The sequence below is a fragment of the Elephas maximus genome, chromosome 2, assembly GCF_024166365.1.
Source record: "Elephas maximus indicus isolate mEleMax1 chromosome 2, mEleMax1 primary haplotype, whole genome shotgun sequence".
Lineage (NCBI taxonomy): Eukaryota > Metazoa > Chordata > Mammalia > Proboscidea > Elephantidae > Elephas > Elephas maximus.
In genome coordinates, this window is record NC_064820.1 from 108,895,890 (window position 1) to 108,918,538 (window position 22,649).

Sequence of the window (22,649 nt, forward strand, 5' to 3'; positions counted from 1 at the left end):
GTGGAGCAAACAGCAAAGGAAATTACAAGTCAAGGGGCAGCTGTGGGAGTGTGCAGTGTCTAAGGAGCCATTGGCCTCTCCCTTCATGCACCTGGAATGGCTCACTGGCAGCAGCCAGTGGGAATATAAATTGGATGTAAACGACCACAACGTCTGTACCACTCCATTCCCTCAACTACAGAATGCAACATGCACAAAGTTAAGGACTTCCTGATGCTCACGGGTCTTTTAATATTATTCACATTCCCATGTACACACTTTAAAAGAAACGGTTTGCTGAGGTATGGATGGACTGAGGGTAAGAGAAGACAAACACGTAAGCAAAACTTGTATCTGGTATTGACACATAAAGTGGAATCATGGGCTTAGATAGAAGAGATAAAAGAAAAATTGGAAAAAAAAGGGATTTTAATTTATTTTACAATTTTACAAATGATAAAACAATAATACCCAATTGCTATATACAAACAATAGGGAAACAGTGTTGAACAGAATGAACCTGACAGAGTAAACCTCATCTTTCAACTCCACAAATTATATAAGAAATACTCAGAACTCTCCTGTGCAGCAACACTATGTCTGTAAACTCTTCTTTTTTGTTCCTGTTATATACATTTGAAACACTTGTGCTTTTGCCTACACAAAGAAACAGTATTTATTAAAAAGTGCTACTTAAGTGAGAGACACAAGGAGGCCTAACGCCACAATCTGAAAACTGCAGTTCAAATACATTACCAGCTTGAAGACATTTTTTAAATTTTTTTGTAAAGTTTTGGATATACTAGACCGTTATTGTAACTCTAGCTATGAACAACATAGAATTCAGTTATAAAGTAGATCCCTCTTAAAGCAGTTTAGTGACGAAAGTCTCAAAAGAACTTCTTTGCTCTAAAATGGGATTATCTCCAGAGTGATTCACAGTGCAAACCCTGAAGATGTTAGTATAACAGTGTATGTTACAGACCCTGTGTGTATACACACAGATACACATATATAGCATTGTGTATATGCATCACACATGTCTATTTGTACTATAAAGATATATCTATAGCACATATATAAGAAAATATCTATTTCTAGGTGGGCTTTATCTGGACTTTCTTCAAATACGGACAATAATCCTCACTCAATTGTTAAAACATTGGTATATGGATAATGGTTGATGGGGAAACTTTCCAACTTGCAGAGATTACAACTAGCTATACATAACTCTTCCCACAACCCTTCCACAATTATAATACTCTGTACAATAACCACATGAAAACAACTCTTTTATGAACCAAATACCACATAGTGTGCATTATGACTAACTGACTCGATTAGAAATAAATTACTTTGTTCACCCTTCTGTCCTATGTAGCTTAATAACCACTTGGTATGTACACTACCCATAATAGCATTATTTAAATAGATTGCTTCTATAAGCACGTATGTAGAAATTCACATTAGTAATCGATATACAATTTATATGATACACAATATATGAAGACAGTTGAATGCCCAGCACCTTCTTTCAGATAGAAACAAGCTTCCACAGAAATGTCATCAGTCCTGTGGGCTGAATCATTAGATTTGCCCAGAAAACATGTTACTGATTTATTTTTTAGCAATTTAAGGTTAGTTATAGACCAGGCTGGGTAATAGCGATGAAAATGTTTCTATGGCCTACTCATGTCAACAACACAGTAACAACCATGTTTTCTAATGTACAGGAAGATTTTCACAATCAGCTGCCTGAGCATTGCCAGGTATAGGGTTAAATCATGAAAAACAAAACAAAACTAAAATTAAAGCTATGAACATATAATATTGTCCAAAGGGGGGAAAACCCCAGATATTTCAAGTATGTATTTATGATTTGATTTTGTCATGGTCCCTTATGCCCTCTTATGGGTTAAACCTCAGTTCCTTTTTTTTAATCTTGCTGTTAGCCTTCCATGATCTCCTTGCCCTGTCCCTGTCAGAAGGCCACAGCAGATAGTCAAAGGGGAGGGCAGATGGAAAGGTATACAATAGGGAATGAAATGGTCTTGTACAGTTTGTCTTCTCTGAACACTAAATGCCTTTAATTGAATTCATTCTACAGTATTGAAAGTTCCCTGAGATGAACAAAAGTAGTCTCAGTCGATACTGAAGCCCTTTTTTATGCTGGACATTTTCAGAACTGGGCAACGTATTTAGAGAACACAAAGCATAGGGTAACAAAGCAACGTGAAGAAGCTAAAAAGGCACTACTCAATGCATCTATGAGACAGATAAACATCACTGCACAGAACAGTGGATGCATGGGATGTTTTGCTGTGGCCTTTGAAATGGTTTAAATATATTTACTGAAAAAACAGGAAAAATGGCCAGGTTCCTGGCTGTGGCTTTTTAAGACATACCTTGAATGAGTGCTCAGATGGATTTCACCCATAAGAATTTACTTGTGAATTCAAATTAGGGGCTACTTGATCCACTTGTCATCTGCAAATAGTCCAAATCGAGGCTCTGGAAATCACCTACTTTTGATTTGGTATGTAACTGGGACTTTTCAATTTATATTCAAAACATGTACCTAATTCTTTTAAAAATTCCAATAGATAAATGGTTTAATGATAAAAGTATGTCAGTGTTCTACCCATTTTTAGCTATGCCTCTTTTTTATGCACTGTATGTTTTCTCTAAGAGACACAAGAATTCTCAGAAATATAATCTTCTGTATCCTAAGGCTCTGCCACATTTGAAAAAAAATAATACATATTAAAAGTATTGAAAACTGTACTCCTATGAATATCCTTTCCCAGGAATATATATACATATATACATGTGTATATATACCGTGCTATTTCTTCTTTTCTCGGGCTGCCTTCCCTAAAAAACAAAACAAAACAAATAGAATCTCCATGCCATTTCTTCTTTTCTTAAACTTCTTTCTCTAAGAAACAAGAAGTCAAGTCATATAAGTTGTTTCACACCGGGAGTAGTAGTGGGAATGCAGTACTTTTGTTTTTCAATTTCTAAAGAAACAATTTGTCATCAAAATTACCTCCCAATAAAGGATGTTACCAGAACTGTCATATTGGTCAAACCTGTTATACATTAACATTTAAAAAAATGCTTTATCTCCTTAATAACTTAATTAAAAAAAAAATAAAATGATAATGTGATTAAATTTAACTACAGGAAAAAAATACTGGGAAATTTAATTCATTTGAAGTACAAAATATTGACACGTAATTTCCTTGTTAAATCTCTTAAAATTTATCACCTCTGCTATGGAATCAACACTCTATTGATCATATTGTTTCTGTACTAAGAAATTTAACAATGGTATAAAGAACATGCAGATCTTTCCATTTTAATAATAAGGGAAACATTAAAGAACTAGAAGTCATATTTCAGCTCTCCCAATCAAACATTTATTCTAAAGGACAAAGAGATTCCACAAAATGATTATGAAATGTAAAAGATGTGGAAGCCTTCATTCAAATAAAAATAATATTTGCATTAGTAAAATTAAAATTTTAGAGACTACTTTCACATTAGAAGCATAATATATTAATATGTTAATAATAACTTATTTTCATGAAAGGAGAAAAGTTGTGTAGAAACATCAGTAATCTTTGGTACCAAAAGTACATTTTTTCTGCTAATTTTACTGTCTCATATAACACGGAACTTTTTTTAGAATATTACTAAGTGGTACAATTTTGCTGGTACTTTCTACACCATCAAAAAAAAAATATATATATATATATCTGGAGGTTTAGAGTTGTGCAAAATAAAACTTTGTAAAAAAAAGTGTGATTGTTCTTTAAAAAAAACAAGAGCTTTAAAAATGATTATTTTAAAGTTATTTGTCTCATTCATATTTAGCTGAGAAAGAAATTTTAAGCACCCTAATACCCAAACCAAAAGAGAAACCAGAAGACAAAAAATATATATAAACAAAAACATAAAATTCATGATCAGACTCAGAGTCCTGACAGAAGGCATTTACTTAAGTTGTTTACTCTTCTGGATTTCACTGCTCAAACTCTTTCCATCATGATTTCTGCTGACAAAGATGGTTTGATTTCCTCACAGGCTGAGTTGTGTTCCTTGGTTCCTCTTCTAATGTGCTTGGCTTTGCAGTGACAGCCCAACAGTGATGAACAAATTTGCTTTACCAAACGATGAATGCATTGCTGGATCTTGTAAACACTACTGATTATACATTCAAGCTGTGTTCTTAGTGGAAGTGGCACTTACTAGGACCCTTGAAGTCAAAATATTTAATTTTTAGAGTACTTTGCAGGTATTTCATCAGCTGGTAATGGGTTTCTCATAAACGTTTTATATCAACCTTATAGTTGCTTGGTGGATGCTGAAACTCAGTCTTGGTTTGGATCCTATTTTCAAATTTTAGGAAGCATCTTCAGAAAAGAAGTGCATATTCAGTTTTGTTTGTCTGTTTGTCAGTGTGCTTTATTGCTTTACACACTTTCCTGTTGTCAGTTTTAGAGCTCCTCTATTATGTAGCACATTTAATGTTTTGAATTCTAATGGCATTCTGTGAGGACTTGCATTGGAAAAGTACCTATATTTTAAATCGTCATAGTAATGATATTTGACAGCTTTTCCATTCAAATCCTTAGGGAATGGCCAGAATCCATACAGGTGAATTTCATCACAGAATCTTGTGGCAAGTGTATACATGAGGAGACCTGTGCTGGGTCTTTTGATGGGAACTTTGTTTGTCAGCCAGTAACTGGAAAAAAAATGGAAAAGAAGAATTTAGAGAAGCACAAAATATATCCTACAGCAAATCTATATAATTCTATCATATAGATTTAAAGTAAATAACATTTAAAATGTATCTTTATAAATAACATTAAAAAGTATTCCTGAAAAATTAATATATTTCTTAAAAAATTAAACAAATTAATTCTTTTATTTGTCTTTATTTTCTAGATTTTTCTTGTGGTCATATAAATATTCAGAGCACCTGGCCTGTAGGTCATGTGAGCAGTGAAATCTCACAATCAATATGAATTAGCAGCAAACATTTGTATAATAGACAGAGTAGAATCTCCTCAGAAAGGGCTAAATATGACTGCAAAAGGCATGGTACAAGGGTGGAGATTGAGAAATCCTTTTAGAAAAAATAAATTTGAAAATATGCCTAGAGGTTTTCAAAATGTCTGATATTTCAATTAAAAATTCAAACAAGTAAATGCTTTGCAAAATTTATTCAACAACTTACTCAACTCCAGTTGCCCAGGCCCCATTTTACTAAAGCAAATTAAAAACATTGTCTCAATCAATATAAGAACAACAATAGACAAAATATAGCTGTAAAATAATTGCTAAATGGTTCACCACTTACCCAGTTTAAAATTTTGTTAAACAGCTAAAATATATTTCAGTGCTGATAAGCATTTTATATTATTCATTTTAAAGGCAATAAAACACTCTAAAATGTTCAGATCCATCATTGTTGACAAACTTTGCCTGAAAGCTATGCAAACTCACAAGTTAATCACCACTTCTGGAGGGAAAAGTGTTTCCAATCCTTCTGGGCATATTCGTTTCCTTCAAGACGGTTATCTATTAGTACCAACTCAAAGAAGAAGGGTGTGGATTTTCTCCTACTTTCAAAGTTGTCCGTTTACACTCAATACATAAAACCTTAAAAATGGTTTCATTTTTGTTTTTACGATTATTTGGGGAAATGTATGCACTGCCATCCAAATGTAAAGAGAAGGTTATATGTAAAAAGAACAATCTGGCCTTTGCTGTCTTTAATGCCCTTGCTTCAATATTATATATTATTTTTCCTTCCTTGTTATTTTATGCGTCTGGGAAGCTTTCCAGACAAGATCAAATACATGTGTTGGATGTGAAAAATAAAAAAATTAAACTGTAATTTTATTTTATTTGCTTAAAGAAATGTTGGACTTCCAAACTTCACTACAAATATCAAAAATAAGAAATATTCTGATCCATTATCCCTATTTTTTCTTTTTTCCCCCCTTCTTGCAACCAGAGTTGCCTTTCACATTTTGTATTTTTCTCATTTTGTGCAGGGCATGTGATAAATGTTTTGTGCAATGTAAAACGCTTTATACACCTTTTGTCACCACCATTGGTTTGAGAAATCCTATTCTCAATACGGAAAAATTTTCAGAGGGGAACATCTTAGAATTTGTTCACAACTCAAAGGTAGCTGAATACACAAAAGCCATAGACCATCTAGTGTTAAGATTTCAAAGAAACCACAGACATTAATCCTACGCAATGAGCAAAGTTAACCTAGTTAGAAGGCCTTGAAGACACTACGATACAACCTGAAGTGCCCTTGGCTTTAAGAAGAAGGTGTTCTTAAAATGGAATGATTATTATGGGAAAGTTTTGTGGGTGTGGTCTCTATGTGGCTACAGATGTCAGTTCATTAAGTTGGTTAATTTAAAAAGTTATTTATTTGTGTATATATATATATATATATATATTTAAGTAAACATAGCAAGTTCAAATTCAATCAAAAAAGAAATGATTAGTTCCACCAGAGAAGTTCAATGACGGGCAATAGTGTGGCAGTATAAGTTTATGCTGAATTATCTTATTACAAAAGTGAGGAAAAGATAACAAGTAGGAAAAAATATACTGCTATATATATTTTATGAGACTCCAAAGTCACATTATATGTGACTCCAAGATCACATTGAAAGTAAATGCTTTCCATTTCCTGACTCTGAAGAAATTTCCTGGAAACTAATTTAACCAACTTAACCATGGTTGGTCATAAACAAACTACCGAAAGCAACCTCTACATGCAGTAAAAATAAGCAACTGTAACATTAGAAGGAAATACTGAAGGTGAAATTATTAACTCTAAATGTTTCAAAAACTGTCAGAGATGTAGAATCAGCCAACATTTCTTGACCCAGAACGTGATATGAGACACCACAAACAGAAAATAAATGAGTCTGTGTCCTTGCCCTCAAGTGGCTGGCGTCTAAACGCACAGCCAGGTAGAACATTATAGAGACATTAGCACATCTAAGAAAATAAATAAAAGAAGAATCTAGGTCCTGAGAATATTCTCAACTTTGTTATGTGACTGCAGTGAGGATTTTATGGAGGAAATTATGAAAGTTTTTAAGAGGAAGGCTATATTGGGATATCAATTAAATAATTGATTAATATTAATTAAAATTATGTTTTAGAAGTGAAACCATGATCCTAAAACATTCTATTTGAAAGTATGAGTAGAGAGGCCTTAGAAACTTTTTGTGGCCTTGGCCCAAATACACTAACCTATGCAAAAAAAATGCAAAAAAAACAAAAAAAATACTGTTATCAACTAACTTTGGTTTAGCAAAGCTAACAGAAGAAATTATGTTTTGTGATGTTTGGTTTGCTATGATTTGCATAATTTCAAAGAAAATAAACTACCTATTTGTAAATGGAAGAAACCTATTTGTAAGAACAGAAACCCTGGTGACGTAGTGGTTAAGAGCCACAGCTGCTAACTAAAAGGTCCACAGTTGAAATCCACCAGGTGCTCCTTGGAAACTCTGTGGGGCAGTTCTACTCTGTCCTATCATAGTGTTGCTATGAGTCAGAATTGACTCGAAGGCAATAGGTTTGGGTTTTATTTTTTAATTTGTAAGAATATTTTTGAAGAAACATCACAAAAATAAATGTCTTTTTTTCTGTTGATTCCTAAAAATAACAACAAAAAAGACCTTAATAAATGGCATCTATCACAAATGTTGCAGCTAAATAGAAACAACATTTTAAAGCTGGTTAAAGACTAAGGCTGCAAGTAATAACATTCTGTGAAATTAAAAACGCACACTCACACACACAGGAACTGGTCAGTCAGTAAAAGTTTAGAGTGTGCTTATTATAAGTCTAAACGTCATGCTTGGTATTATATAAGCCAATCTAAATTATCAAGATTTAGTATTTGCCCAGGGAAACATCCCTTCACATGTGAAACAGGTAAGAATGGATGTTATTTTTTATTCCATTAGGATTATCAGTTAGATAATATGTCAATTTAACAAGAGTACAATATTAAAATCTATACCTGAAAGTATCCATTTAAATTCATCTAAAAGCTACAAATTTCTTGTGAGAAAGTTATCAAAAATAGACTATTAATTTAAGTTTTTAGCCTAGTTTGGAAAAAAAAATTAATTGAAAAGAGCACACTAATAAAATAATGAAATATGTAGACTTTAAGATGTTCCAAGGAGCCCTGGTGGCATAGTAGTTAAAAGCTCAATTGCTAACCAAAAGGTTGGCAGTTCAAATCCACCAGCCGCTCCTTGGAAACCCTATGGAGCAGTTCTACTCTGTCCTATAGGGTCGCTATGAGTTGGAAGCGACTTGACAGCACCTAACAACAACGACAAGATGTTCCAAGTTTTTATCTTAAATTTAAACCTATTTTTTTTTTTCCTCCAGTTGCCATTGAGTTGATTCCGACTGATGGTGAGCCCCATGTGTGTCAGAGTAGAACTGTGCTCCATAGGGTTTTCAATGCCTATAATCTGATGGAAGTAGAACACCAGGCCTTTCTTTTGAGGCATCTCTGGGTGGACTGGAACCTCCAACCTTTTGGTTAGCAGCCAAGTGCATCAGCCACCCGCACCACACAGAGACTCCTTGTTATAATATAAAGTTTAGCAGTGTTTACAAATCAGCAAATGATCTCCCGTCCATACATGCATTTCTTTTTATGTCACTGGATTTTTTAAATTATAAATTCAATTCATGCTCCCTGTAGAAAATGTGAAGAAAAAAGAATGAGAAAGAAGAGTATCACCTATAATCCAACAACATGGAGATACTGTTACAACTTCATGGTCGCTTTTTTCCTCTGGGAGATTTGGGTCTTAATATATATTACAATCATTCTTAGACAAAAACATGTTTTATTAGATAGACTAAGTTCTATTTCTTATATTTTTAATTTGCTTCTGCCTGCCTGCTTTCCAGTCTCCCTCCCTCTCACCTTTTCTTCCTTTTTTTTTTTTCTCATGAGCTCCTTGGAAGCAGGGAGGCTCCTGACTCATTTCTCTCCAGAGCCCCCACCCCTGGTTCCTAACCAACTGCTGCTTGCTATCATCTGCAGCCTCAATGAATGAAACTGATCCTGTAAATATCAGAGGTGGCTTTAAGCGAAGGCTTGTTGCTTCCACCCTCGGTCCCTGCCCCTCCGCTTTCTGTTACCCTGCATTGCTGGTCTTGGAGGAGGGCAACCAGAGGTGAGAGGTACTGGCTAACCTCAGCTGGGACTTTCCACCTGGAAGCCTGAGCCCTGTTTACTCTGTATTTTTCAAAGTGCTGGCACCCACGGCCTGGCACTCAGTGAGCACTCAGCAAACCACACCTGCAGCCATCCTTGACTGATAGCACTGTTTCGTCTGCCTTCCCCACCACACATATATATGGTGTTTTTTTTTTTTTTCCCTAAATTTTGTTTTGTTGTTGAGAATATACACAGCAAAACCAACACCAATTCAACAGTATCTACCATGTACAATTTAGGGACATTGATTACATTCTTCAAGTTGTGCAACCATTCTCACCCTCCTTTTCTGAGTTGTTCCTCCCTTGTTAACATTAACTCATTGCCCCCCTAAGGTTCTTATCTAATCTTTTGAGTTGCTGTTGTCATTTTGATCCCATCTAGATAGCCCTTAAAAGAGCATAACGCTCAAGGCAGGCCTTTTTTACTAGTTAAGTTACAATATTGTTTGATTTTAAGATGACTTCAGGGGATACTTTTCCTTCGTTTTTAATATTATAATGCTCTGCCCTGTTGCAGGAAACAAAATCACCCTGGATTTTGTGTGTAAATTGAACATGTATAACTTTTTATAGATAAATAAAATGGAAGCTCTGTTCTTGTAAAGCAAGATTTCTTATCTTCTATACTCTTGACAGGAGCCCTGGTGGCGCAGTGGTTGAGAGTTCAGCTGCTAACAAAAAGGTCTGCAGTTCAAATCCACCAGCCGCTCCTTGGAAACCATATGGGGCAGTTCTCCTCTGTCCTATAGGGTTGCTATGAGTCAGAATCGATTCAACGGCCATGGGTTTCATACCCTCAACATACTGTCTCATTTCTAACTTCAAACTCAACATCTGCAATGCTTTTACCCACAAAACCAGTGATATTGAAGTAGATAGAAGGTAGAGATAACAAATGTTTGTAGTCAGGGGACATGGGTTTGGATCTGATATAATATTTACTAGCTATAAGCCCTTGGGAAAACTATTTCAATTCCTTGGACCTTAGTTAACAATACCTAACATCCAAGACTGTTTTTGTATAGTTTAAAAGAGCTACTAAGTGTGAAAGAACATAACACAGGTTTTGACATGTACTTAATAGTTTTAGGTTAAATCTCAACATATCCCCAAACAACTTATTCTTCAATCTCACTATTAAATCCTACTTCTTTGTTGGAGACTTACTTCTGTGACCACCCATTTGCTGCACTATTGTGGTCATCTCATTTAACCGCTATGGGTATGTTTCCTTAGCTGGGAAACAAAAACATTTCATTCTATGGCTTTGAGGTTTCCTCTGTCTACAAAATTCTATTTCTAGTTCAAATTTTCTCCCTCTTTGAAACTACACACTCCTTGAGGAAAGAAACTGTGATACACTCTTACTCTTGCACGGCTTCCTCCTCCCCATTCCATTCCCTTTATTTTCTTTCAGGTTTTAATATATTGCAAAGCAAAGGCGGTAATTCATAAATGTCTTCATTTGAAAGTCAGCAACCTTTTAGATTTTTATCTCATAAGAAAATCAGACAATAATCATTCAAGGAGACAAAATGCCTGATTATCTCAAGCATCCAAAGTTTTATCAAAAAAAGCAAACATTGTCATACTACACTGATGAAAGTACTACTTTTATATCTGACTCAAGCAGATGATCAAGCTTTATACACTTGACACAACATATTGACAACCAAGGAATATTAATTTCTTCTCTAAAACTTGGACATGACAATTTCTAGATTTGTTTGAATATAGAGAATGGAATCCCACTGTGCCAAGAGTGGTACTTGAATGTTACAGTATATGCCAAGCCTCCATTCATGAGCGCCAAAACTCTTTTATCTGGAACGTGAGATGAAGTAGATAACCTAATGGACCACTGTACTCTTAGTTCAGAGGTTGTTATTGTTAGTTGCTGTCAAGTCAATTCCAACTCATGACAGCCCCATGTGTGCAGAGTAGAACTGCTCCATAGGGTTTTCAAGCCTTACTTCTGAGTTGTCCCACCTTGGTGGGTTTAAACTGCCAGCTCAGTTAGTAGTCCAATGCTTAATCTCCTCTATTTCTTCTCTCGTATTTATCTTCCTACAACTGAGCTTGTGCTGGTTCCCCAAACACATTATTTAGTGTAAATAATGTGCCTTCTGATTCTAACAGTAAGTTGAAATAGAAATAGAAATAGCCCTCTACAATTCATCTCTGCAGGATATGTCTGCATCCACCCAGTATTAATCCCACCTCCAGAAAGCTCACAAAAACCATTCATGATTATGCTATTCTTTATTCTTTCCATCAAAACTGGTAGAAGGAGAAAATAAATTTAAATTTTCAGAGATTCCATCCTCCATATTTGTCAATATATTTGTTCCTTCATAGGAGGAATGTACATGTTTAGGCTATATAATATACAACTTACATGAGCCATTCTGGGCATGTTAAAATGGAATTTTTCTATTTTTTCCCCACAAGCTGTTGAAATAGCCCTTTTTGAATCCCCCGCCTGCAGTATATTACAAAACATGAACTTATTCTTTAAAGTGCATAAAACATAATTAAAAAAAAAAACAAAACTATTTGGGTAAAGTTCCTGATACCTTTCAAAATAATGAGATACCTTGTGTTGCCATAAAAGCAAGATTAGCAATAATTTCTTTCAAGAAAAATGAACTTTCAGCACTGTATTCAATGAGAATAATTCATCCTACCATTTTTGATGGGAGGAATATTATGTTATTCAAGAGAGGCAAGAGGGATTGGTCTTAAATCTATTTCTAATCTGAAGAGACAATGGGACAGAGAGCCACATTCATTGTAGAAGACCCAGGGGTAAAAATTAAGCAATTTATAAGAAGTAGCAATAATAATAAAATAATAACTTATCGATTATTTATAGTGGACTAGAGGCTGTGTTGAAAACTCTACATGCATTATTACTTTTTTTTATTTTTAATTTAATCCTCATTATAAGCCATGAGGTAGATGTCATCTCACAGATGAGGACATCAAGGTTTGGGAAGGTTTAATAACCAGTTCAAGGTCACAGAGATTGTGACAGAACCAGGATTTAAGATCACATCTGTCTGGCTCCAGTGATTTCAATTTTAACTAACAAGGAATTGGGATTCTTTACCTTCTAAAGAGCATTTGGCTTGGAATGGCAAGTCCACTGGATCATTTTCAACATACAGGGCATATGGGGAACTACAGAGCTGTACGGAGTTTTGGTGATTAGCAATTCATTCTCAACATTGCTGTTGTACTCAGGCAACTTTTGTTTTGCATAAGTAAATGATCACTGCCCAAGGTAAAGGACTCAGTTTCACCATGTATACTTTCAAAAGCTTTTGATGTCAGAAAATGACTTTGTGGTTTCAATATATAGCTTACTTATTAACCGCATTGCAAATGCCAAAAGCATTGACTTAGTATCAAAGGGTGGGGATTTCCATGCAGATGTGAATAAAATGTCATTAAAATGAAAGCAGAGATTTGTGACCTCAAGAGGTCAATCTGTCAATATTTTCTTTTTTCTATATGCCTTCCATATGCAGAGCACTGTGTAAAGTAAGTGATGAAAAAGAAATACAAATTCTTTCTGCATATACAATACACATTTTTTTAAATCAAATGTCATAAATGTAATTCATCTGAGGCATAGAAGACTCATGGCATGTGCAAAGCAGTAGGAACGCTACTTTAGTCTCAATAATCTCTATATTTTATTTGTGTGTATGTTGTTTGTTGGTTACTGACTGCATGGACGAGACTTTGACCTTAGCTCTAAATTTCACCTTCTTTTTTTTTTTTTTTTGATCTGGCCATGGACATAGGCTGAGTGGAGAAACACAGTTAAAAAATTCTAGATCTAATCTATTCTATATTGGTTTTTCCGAGTGTCTCACATTTTATTAGTGAACATATACCTTTATTATTATAATACTAGTAATTCCACTTCATACAGTTTAAAACTGCTTTCACATGTTCCTCATAAAATCCTGTGATACATGCAACTGTATATATTATCCTTATTTCATAAGGGGTGAAATTATAGCCCAGGAAGTAAAATAGCTTGCCCAAGCTTGCTTAGTCTGTGAGCCATACATTGGTGTGCTGGTCAATGTTTAAACAACATGCACTTGACTGGGGAGAGAGCCTGATTTGTATCATTTGGCAATTTCCGTGGTGTAAATATTCATATCATGGTTGATTTCAAGCTATCAACCTGACATCACTGATCACTGAATTGGCAAGACGTGGGACAATTAGTTCTTGCAAAATTGTACAAACCAGCTCCAGTGTACCACTAGCTGTAGAAAGAGAACATACCTCCTGACCTTTAGTCCCCTAAGCTTTGTACAAGAAAACTCAATATCAAAGAAGCTTCCCTTAGAAAAATTCATAGATATTGGTTGTTCACTTATACCCATTTGTAAAGAGAACAGATAGGGTTTACCTTTCATCTTTGAAAAGACAGCTTCACTACAAACTTACATAAAAGTTCAACATTATCATCTAATGAAAATAGAGAACATATAAATAATGCTTCTATTTTTGTCTGTTACGATACCCAACACAGTGCTGAACAGACACATGGTAGGTATTTAATGACTGCTTATTTAATTTATTCTTGCTGGTATTTTAGAGATTTGTAGTGTTGATACAGTGGAGAAATCTCTGAGTGACAATATTCAATACTGGGAAAAGCATTGGAAAAGATGGAGTCTTGCTTTACCTTTAACTATGTGATCTTGGGAAAATCATTGAAACATTTTCAGCTCAATTTACTCACTAATCAGATTAGGTCCTTTATATGATTTCTTCTATACCTAAAACTCTCATTTGTCAAAGGTCATAAGTAATGTGAATTCTAATTGAGGAACATGAGGCATGTCCAGCTATATCATTAGTCTAATCTTCAATTTTTGCTTGTATTTACTGTCTACTCCAACTTTTACAATGTGTGATCTGACATGGCATGTAGCATTTCTCTTCAGCCACATTACAGAACTGTTTATTAAAATCACCCCTGCTGAAAAACTTGCAACATCATTTCCGGTTCCCTGTAATTCTTGTAACTAGCAGTTACAATATAATCTTCACTACTTAAAATTTAATAATGATCGATTTGTGATTATCTAAGAAGTACAAAATGATCCACAAAAATTTCTGAGATAAACTAATGAAAGGGAGTGCTGGACAGGAAAATGGAATCTGGCTGAGCAGTGAGAAGAATTAAACAAAATGAACAGGAGGAATTCTCCAGATTTTATTCACCTCATTAGAAACCTGAATGAAATTAAAAGGGCTCTCTCCAAAAGCACGTGGATGATTCAGGTCACCATGGGTTAACCAGATTTTGGTTAGAGAGAATTAAAAAGTAATTGCATTGTCACAAATAGATGGATTTCAGTCTTATTTTAAAAAATATCTTTTGGGACTTGCTCAAAGATAATGCTTAAAAACTTGAACTGGTGCATTGACGTCATGGCAAAATGATGATGTAGGTGTCATAGTATGGGTTTTAATGACCTTCTCTTTAAACCCAAGTAAATGCTGAAACACAACCGAAACTGGTAATTTAAGCTCCAAAAATGAGGAAGTGGTGATGCATGAAAAGTAAAGTACTACGAACTCAGAAAGGGTATGGGTGGCCTTCTGAAGTACTATTAGGAAGCTAAATGAGGTTAATGTTAAAATGCCTTGTATGTGACCCTTCTTAAGAGATCAGATCTTTTCTTGAAAATCAAAAACCATGGAAACCTTACATTTTTCTCCCTAAGATTGACAGGTGGTGGTGGTGAGTGGAAGATAATCCTAAAGATTAGTAAAAATGGGTTAGGTATTTATTAAATTATTTGGAAGATGAAAATGAGAGAGGCGTTTAAGCATGCAAATTTTTCCTTTATGTAAACATCTATTCCCAGGAGACACTTTGAGATGATACATTCCAGTTCTCCAGCCAACATAAGGGCAGTTTCTAAATAAAGGTCCATTTTGCTACAGTGACAAAATGTAAGCAACCCTTCTTATGGTCTGATTCTCTTATTTTAAAAAAATTGATTTAAACTATTCACAAATGGATATGCCCAGTTTACATCAATAAGTCAGGTTACATTAACTTCCCAGATAGAAGATGTTCTAAAATCCATTTCAAGAGGAGTAAGAGCCAACGAATATAACCTATAATCCATCCAATAATGTAAAATACTTGCTAATAAACTGTACAAATTAAACATTAGGCAAAGGTCAGAGAACTCAAAGTTCAGTAAACGAATAGAATCAAGACAGACATAAGAGAGTTATAAGTGGTTCTTTAAAGCTTTTTCAGAAAGTATCAATCTAATGGTATGTGGGGACATTAGACAGATTTAAATCATTTTTCTTGATTTTTATTTTTCCTGCCATAATGGGTGAGATGTTGAAGGAACTGCCCATTTAGGCAACTGTCTTGTCTTTGGCATAAATTTGTTTCTTGATAAAGGGCTGTCCATGAGCATATAAGTTGCAAAAGGGGCTTCTGGCTGAGGGAAATGACCCATGAAAGGATACTACTGGGGTAATGCCAGGTATGCAGGCTTTGGGATCCTAATTGCATTTCCAAACTACTTGGCAGTGGAAATTCTACCCCTGTACATTGCACTCCACAAGATTAGTAAAGGATAATTTTAACTTTTCACCCCTGAAACTTTGAGACAATATTTTTCATTGTCAAATATTAACAAATACCTATTTTTTCCTCCACATATTAATCTTTACCTGATGAAACTTCCAATCTGATGGAATCAATAGCAATTTGTGAATAGAAGGCCATTAGCATATATGTATATATATTAGTATATATATATATGAAATCCTATAATACATATATATTTTATATACATAATGTTCTTATTTATATTATTCCACTGGGGAAATAAAACTATCAGAAATGCAGCCATAAAGATAATTACATTACAGAATATACTATTCTTGGCAATGGAAAAGTACGAAAGTGAATTCGGTATTACAAAATTAGGCTATTCTGTAACAAACTGTAACTTGCCTGAAGATTTGCCCTATTACAATGCTTCTAAGGAGCCCTGGTGGTGCAGTCATTAAAGTACTCAGCTGCTAGCCAAAAGGTAGGCGGGTGGAACCCACCAGCAGCTCTTTGGGAGAAAGATATGGTAGTCTGCTTTCCCAAAGATTTACAGCCTTGGAAACCCTATGGTGCAGTTCGACTCTGTCCTTTTGGGTTGTTATGAGTCAGAATCAACTCAAAGGCAATGGATTTATTTTGGTTTTATGATGTTGCTAGAAGGAGACATGGTGGCACAATGGGTAAAGTGCTCAGCTGCTAACTGAAAGGTTGGTGGTTTGAACCCACCAGCTGCTCTGCGGGAGAAAAAATCTGGCTATCTGCCCCATAAACATTACATACAACCTAGGGAACCCTAAGGGGCCATTCTACTGTGTTCTGTAGGGTCATTAAGAAAGAGTCCATTGTGCTTTCCATTTGCTTTATGAGTATTGGCTGGTCCTTTTGTATGTCTGTCTCTATTTCTGATTCCCGATCTATAAATTTGGATTAATACATATTACCTTCTGTGAATTTGGGAAGGCTTGAATGATGTGATACAATTAACAGTTCAATGTGAATTATGAATCTATACACCAATGGACCCTAATATATCATGTTGATACAATCATATTAAGAGAGTTCATACAACCAGTCACTTATGAGCATGTTCGTATAACACTCGACTAGCCAATTTGAGTTCAGTTTATCTCTTATTTCTGTTTAAGGAATTTGGTGACTTACTGCCTGCATTATACAACCAGGATTTGAAAATATTCTGGCAAAACAAGAAACAAACCAGTAAATACTCAATAGTTACTTCTTTTGGACTTGATACATTTTAAAGGGCACAGGAAAATGATCATTAGGTCCCTATCTAGACTGTGAAATATACAATTCAACTTAAATACCAATCATGACATTAACATAAATTTAGAAACACTGCCTAGCACAACCACTTATTTCATATGATTTGTTTTCTTTTGGCTATACCGATAGAATAGAAAATCAGGAATGAAAGTCTCAAAACTTTTTCCTCATGTTTTAAATAAGACTATAAGTTGATGGAAAAAAATTAGCTCAGGATTCATAACAATAAACTTATCAAGAGGGTAAAACATAACTTTTTAAAATGAGAAAGTAATTGAAATGGCTTTTTGTGGCTGCTGCTGTTCAAGAGGAATATTTCCATAATGAAGCATCTTAAATCACTTGTTTAATGATTGGTTCTACATGGGAAAAAAAAAATTGAAGACAGGCAAGCTGTGGCAGTAGGTTTCCAAAGTCTGTGTACAAAATTCTTGACCATCTGCTTCTCTATGTTAGTACATTCAGTGTATGCTGATTCAGACTTCACATATAAACTTTCTTAATGCATAAAACACATATAGAGTACAGAAGGCAAGAGATGAATCTGGGAAATATACATCTTCAGGAAAGGGAGTATAGGCTATTGGGGAATAAATTACATTTACATATTAGAAAAAGAGTGATTCAGTTTGAAATATTACAAAATCTCACTTTGAATCTTTAAGGGTCTTGCTTCACTGCCAAAGAACTCCAAAATGTCTCAAATGTTGCCTACACATTCATCTTTTCAAATAAAGAGAATAAGTGAAATACAATGTAGAAGAAAGCTAAAAATCCTTAAAATTGGTGAGAAGTCTGCAAGAGCTATCAAGAGGGTCCTTCACTTTAGGTATAAAAAAAAAAAAGCATTTTGGTTTTTGACATAAGAACAGTGTATCAAAGCAAACTCAGGAACTCAGGGACTGAGCTATATATCTGAGTAACATTAACTTATAGAATCTAAGAGAAAAAAAGGATCCAAGGTAGGTCATCCTGTTCAGATCCTCAGTGAGAAAATATACTCAATGAGCTCCTCAACACTAGAGACTTGGTAAATACGATCCTTAATCCAGTTTATTAGAATCAGCGATTAGTTACTGAAGAAGAGAAAACAAGAATTTCAGGAGTGGAGTAGAAGTAAAAAAAGCATAATAAATATTATAATTGTTTTGATTCAGTTCAAGTCTTTCTATGAAATTTATTTTGAAAGTCCAAATGAAATTAAAGAAGGGCACCAGATTTCACGGTTTTTAAAAGGGGGCAAGGGTTCAAAAAACTTTGAGGATGGTCTATGAATTCTACCTAAAACTAGTTTATAATATTAACATTGAATTTTCTATGTCAATGATGATGAAATGTGGTCACGAGAAAGGAAATAAGTGTATTGATGGCTGTCTTTGATAGTTCACATTTTGGTTACTAAATTCTGTCTGTAGCATATGACATTCCCAATCTTTTAAGTGTTTAAGAATTCATAATTATCTAGTCCTGACCAATTCCTGACCAGACTGGTCTTAATTTAAACAATCACTATGATTGATCTTCCCACTGCAAGAATTATCAGGTCAGACACAGGCTCTGGAAGTGCAGGGCAGTGGCTAAACTCTGGACTTAAGTGGCCTTTTATACCTGGTAACTGAATATTATAATGAAAATAAATTGCATTGTTTACAAATGAGGTATCAATATATAAACAAATATGCATTTTATAGCTCTAGAATTAAGATCTTAAAAAAAAATACCCTTTGCCGTCAAACAGATTCTGACTCATACCGGCCCTATAGGACAGAGTAGAACTGCCCCATAGGGTTTCCAAGGACTGGGTGGTGGATTTGTACTGCTGACCTTTTAGTTAGCAGCCAAGCTCTTAACCACTGCAGTGCCAGGGCTACAGAATTAAGATCTATTTGTCTTTAATTAGATTTTTTACCCCCTTCTCCTTTTAAACAAAGGAGCAAATCACTAATTTGAAGCTTGTGGAGAACTTTCCCTAAAACTGAATTACCAGCAAGACTCAATTTAAATTGGCTATACTAGGGCCAAATAATATAATTAAAGAAAATAGCTCACCCTTGCATTCAGCAGAATCAATTCTTGCCAGGAAGAATAGTTCGAATTTCTTTCTCTACTCTTAACCAGCTCTTTCTTTACCAGCGCTTTCTATATTGTTAGAATACTAATCCTTTGAAGAGTATTCTGACCAAATAGAAACACAGACACCCTGAGATATATATATATATATATTTAACTAATATATATATATTAGTTAAAAACTCTCTTTTCAAAATGAGAGGGAAGTTTGGTCAGTTTGGAATGACCTAAAGCTATTCTTTATGTGTAGTTCTATAGACTGTGGGTCCCTGGATGTCACAAGTGGTTTGTACTGTCTCCTAACTGAAAGGTTGGCAATTTGAACCCACTCAGTGGCGCAGCAGGAAAAAAAGCCTCATGATTTGCTTTCATAAAGGTTACAGTCAAGAAAACCCTATGGAGCTCACTTCTACTCTGTAATACATGGGGTCCATGAGCTGGAATCAACTGGATGGCAACGAGTTTGGTTTATAGACTAAGGAAATTGGGTCTACGTTGGAATCCTCACTGATGAATTTCCAGGTTTTTCTGTAACACACCCTGGCCAGTTTCCCTGCTCCTTGTCTCCTGTGGTCCATGTTTAAGAGTCTACTATATATACCAGTGTGGAAAAGCATTCCTGCTTTTCAAACAGGAGTTCTACATAAGCTCCAATTTCCAGTCGATTCATCAAAACAAAGCTGGTTCAAAAAGGGGAAAAATGACAAATTGCTTACATCTGTTCAACCTCAAATATTATTCATAATCTGCCAGCGGTGATGGCTAAGCCATTTGGGGAATATGATAGGTGTTCAGAAAAAAAAAAAAAAACTTTCATAGTGCAATGCAATGAAGGAATGACATGTGCGAAGGTCTCAAGGTTTCCTCACAGTTCAGTGCAGAATTTTTAGGTATTTTGGGGTATACAAGTTCTGAATTTATATACACACAAACTATGTTACATATTACATTTGTACATGCAATCATGCATCATACATGAATTCAAAGCATCATATATACAAATAAACATATACAATGCATATGTAAATGTATCTCTCTAGTTTGCTATGCAAATGTATGCACACACACATCCCATGGGTGTATTACAACTATCTAAATATCAGAACACATAGTTGACAATATTGCCTTAACGGCAAGAACCGTTTAGGATATCAGGATGTTTTCACTTGCAATGTCAGTTGAATCAAAATGTTTCTCTTTTTGCGACTAGTGAGAAGGCTATGAATTGACAAAGCAGAGGTGCAAAAGTCCTGTCAAATCTCTGCCTAAGAAGAGGCATTTTTGTTAGGCGATTTATTAGAACCAGTTTTATCAAGAACAACAACAAAAAAATCAATGATAAATCTGGTATCTGACCCTAAATCCTACTTTTCAGAAACTTTTAATATGAAATTAAAAGAAAATATGTTGGCTCACAAATTGCTTCACTACCACCTATTTGGATACATCTGAGGGCCCATGTATGATCATTGATTTTTAGGAAGAATGTTTACATAATCACTCATCATATTCACTGGCCTTCTCTCAATGTTAATGGTAAAAGTTAGAAGTTTTCAAATTTTGTTACAAATTTTGGCAGGCACTAGCACTGTAAAAACCCAAAAAACCAAACCCACTGCTATCAAGTGAATTCCGACCCATAGCAACCCTATAGGACAGGGTAGACCTGCCCCACAGGGTCTCCAAAGCCATAATCTTTACAGAAGCAGACTGCCACATCTTTCTTCCACGGAGGAGCTGGTGGGTTCAAACTGGCTGCCTTTTGGTTAGTGGCCAAACGCTTTAACCACTGTGCTACCAGGGCTCCATGTACAGCTATAAATTGATAAAAAATGTTGTAGAGAATAAGTTCAAATCAACATATAACTGTGAGATAATTCTTTTAAACCTAGTTCTAGAAACCTATCATTTTTAATTGTTTCATCAAAATATCTTGGGGGATCTACAGTAATTCTGTCTCCATTGAGGAAAGAGACAGACAGCGACTGTGTATGTTAAATCTGTGTGGCTTCTAAATGTTTCCTGTCCCTCTTAAATACTGACCCAGCCAAATACTGAACCAGTTTGCCTCCAGAAATTGCTCAGCAATCAAAGATAAGAAGAAGTATTGGGGCCACTTCCACTCATCTGCATATTGGTATAGGCCATCCTGTTGACAAAAATCGCAGTCAAGTATCACTGGAGCTGTGCATTTGTATTCATTCCACCACGGAAACAGTTTGAAAGCTTTTCTCTGGGGACTTAATGTATCTCAGTGACAGCTGCATTGCCACAATATGCTGAAGTGGCTCATCTTGACAGGTCATATCCTGGATTTCAGATTGTGAATGGCAGCTGGGATGCCTGAGAGTTTTCTCACAGTGGGTGGGCCCTGTATTTAATCAGCCCTTCCCCAGCTTCAGAGACAAGCTGCACGCGTGGCCACAGGCAACTCTAAGTCCCGGATGTACCTTTGTCACTCTAGTTATTCATAAATAACAGTGACATTCATGGCACAAATCTCTGCGGCTCTATAAGAACAGTGCAAAGTGCCTCTTAAGATCACAGATTTCCTGTGTTCTATTGTAGTACTTTTCCCTGATGCCATGTGAAGCATCAGTACCATGTACACAGTTGATAAACACTTCGTAAATGATTTGAGTTTCAAACAGAAACCTGTATCTCTAGCCATTTATATATGTATATACAGACGTATAACTGAACAAAAAATAAAACTCTTTAATTTACAGTTCTGGGACATTTCATCAATCAGAGCAAATCTGGGTGTAACTACAAAACACAGGTCTACTGCTATTCGCTGGGAAGTAAATTACCTGTCCTAGGTGAACTCTTGTTTCTTGGGAGTGACTTTTTGCTTAAGTTCATTACCAACTGGGACTTGCATAAACCAACCACCATGCAAAACTCTAATGAGCTGAGAGGTGATAATACATGCTGCTTAGGTATCTAGTGCTGCTATAACAGAAATACCACAAGTGGATGGCTTTAACAAACAGAAATCTATTCTCTCACAGTTTAGAAGATTGGAAGTCCAGATTCAAGGTGCCAGCTCCAGGGGGAGGCTCTCTCCCTGTTGGCTCTGGGGGAAGGTCCTTATCAGCAATCTTCCCCTGGGCCTAGGAGCTTCTCAGTGCAGGGACCCCAGGTCCAAAGGGTGTGCCCTGCTTCCGGCTCTTCTTTCTTGGTGGAAGGAGGTCCCCTCTTCTCTGCTCCATTATCTCTTTTATATCTCAAAACAGATTAACTCAAAATACAACCTAATCCTGTAGATTGTGTCCTGCCTCATTAAAACAACTGCCTTTAATCCTGCCTCATTAACACTATTAAAAAAAAAAAAAAAAAACCCTTTATAGTGACCCTACAGGACAGAGTATAACTGTCC

The 22,649-nt window shown here is 35.3% G+C and overlaps 1 protein-coding gene across 1 annotated transcript in view; it reads right to left on the reverse strand.

Annotated features, from left to right (window-relative positions):
• Positions 1-274: 274 nt before the first annotated feature.
• ST8SIA4 (ST8 alpha-N-acetyl-neuraminide alpha-2,8-sialyltransferase 4) overlaps positions 275-22,649 on the reverse strand; it is a 117,365-nt gene continuing 94,990 nt past the window's right edge. Inside the window, exon 5 of the mRNA XM_049871478.1 lies at positions 275-4,732. Within this exon, the coding sequence (XP_049727435.1) occupies positions 4,450-4,732 (283 nt within the window). The 3' untranslated portion in view covers positions 275-4,449. The remainder of the gene's footprint in view (positions 4,733-22,649) is intronic.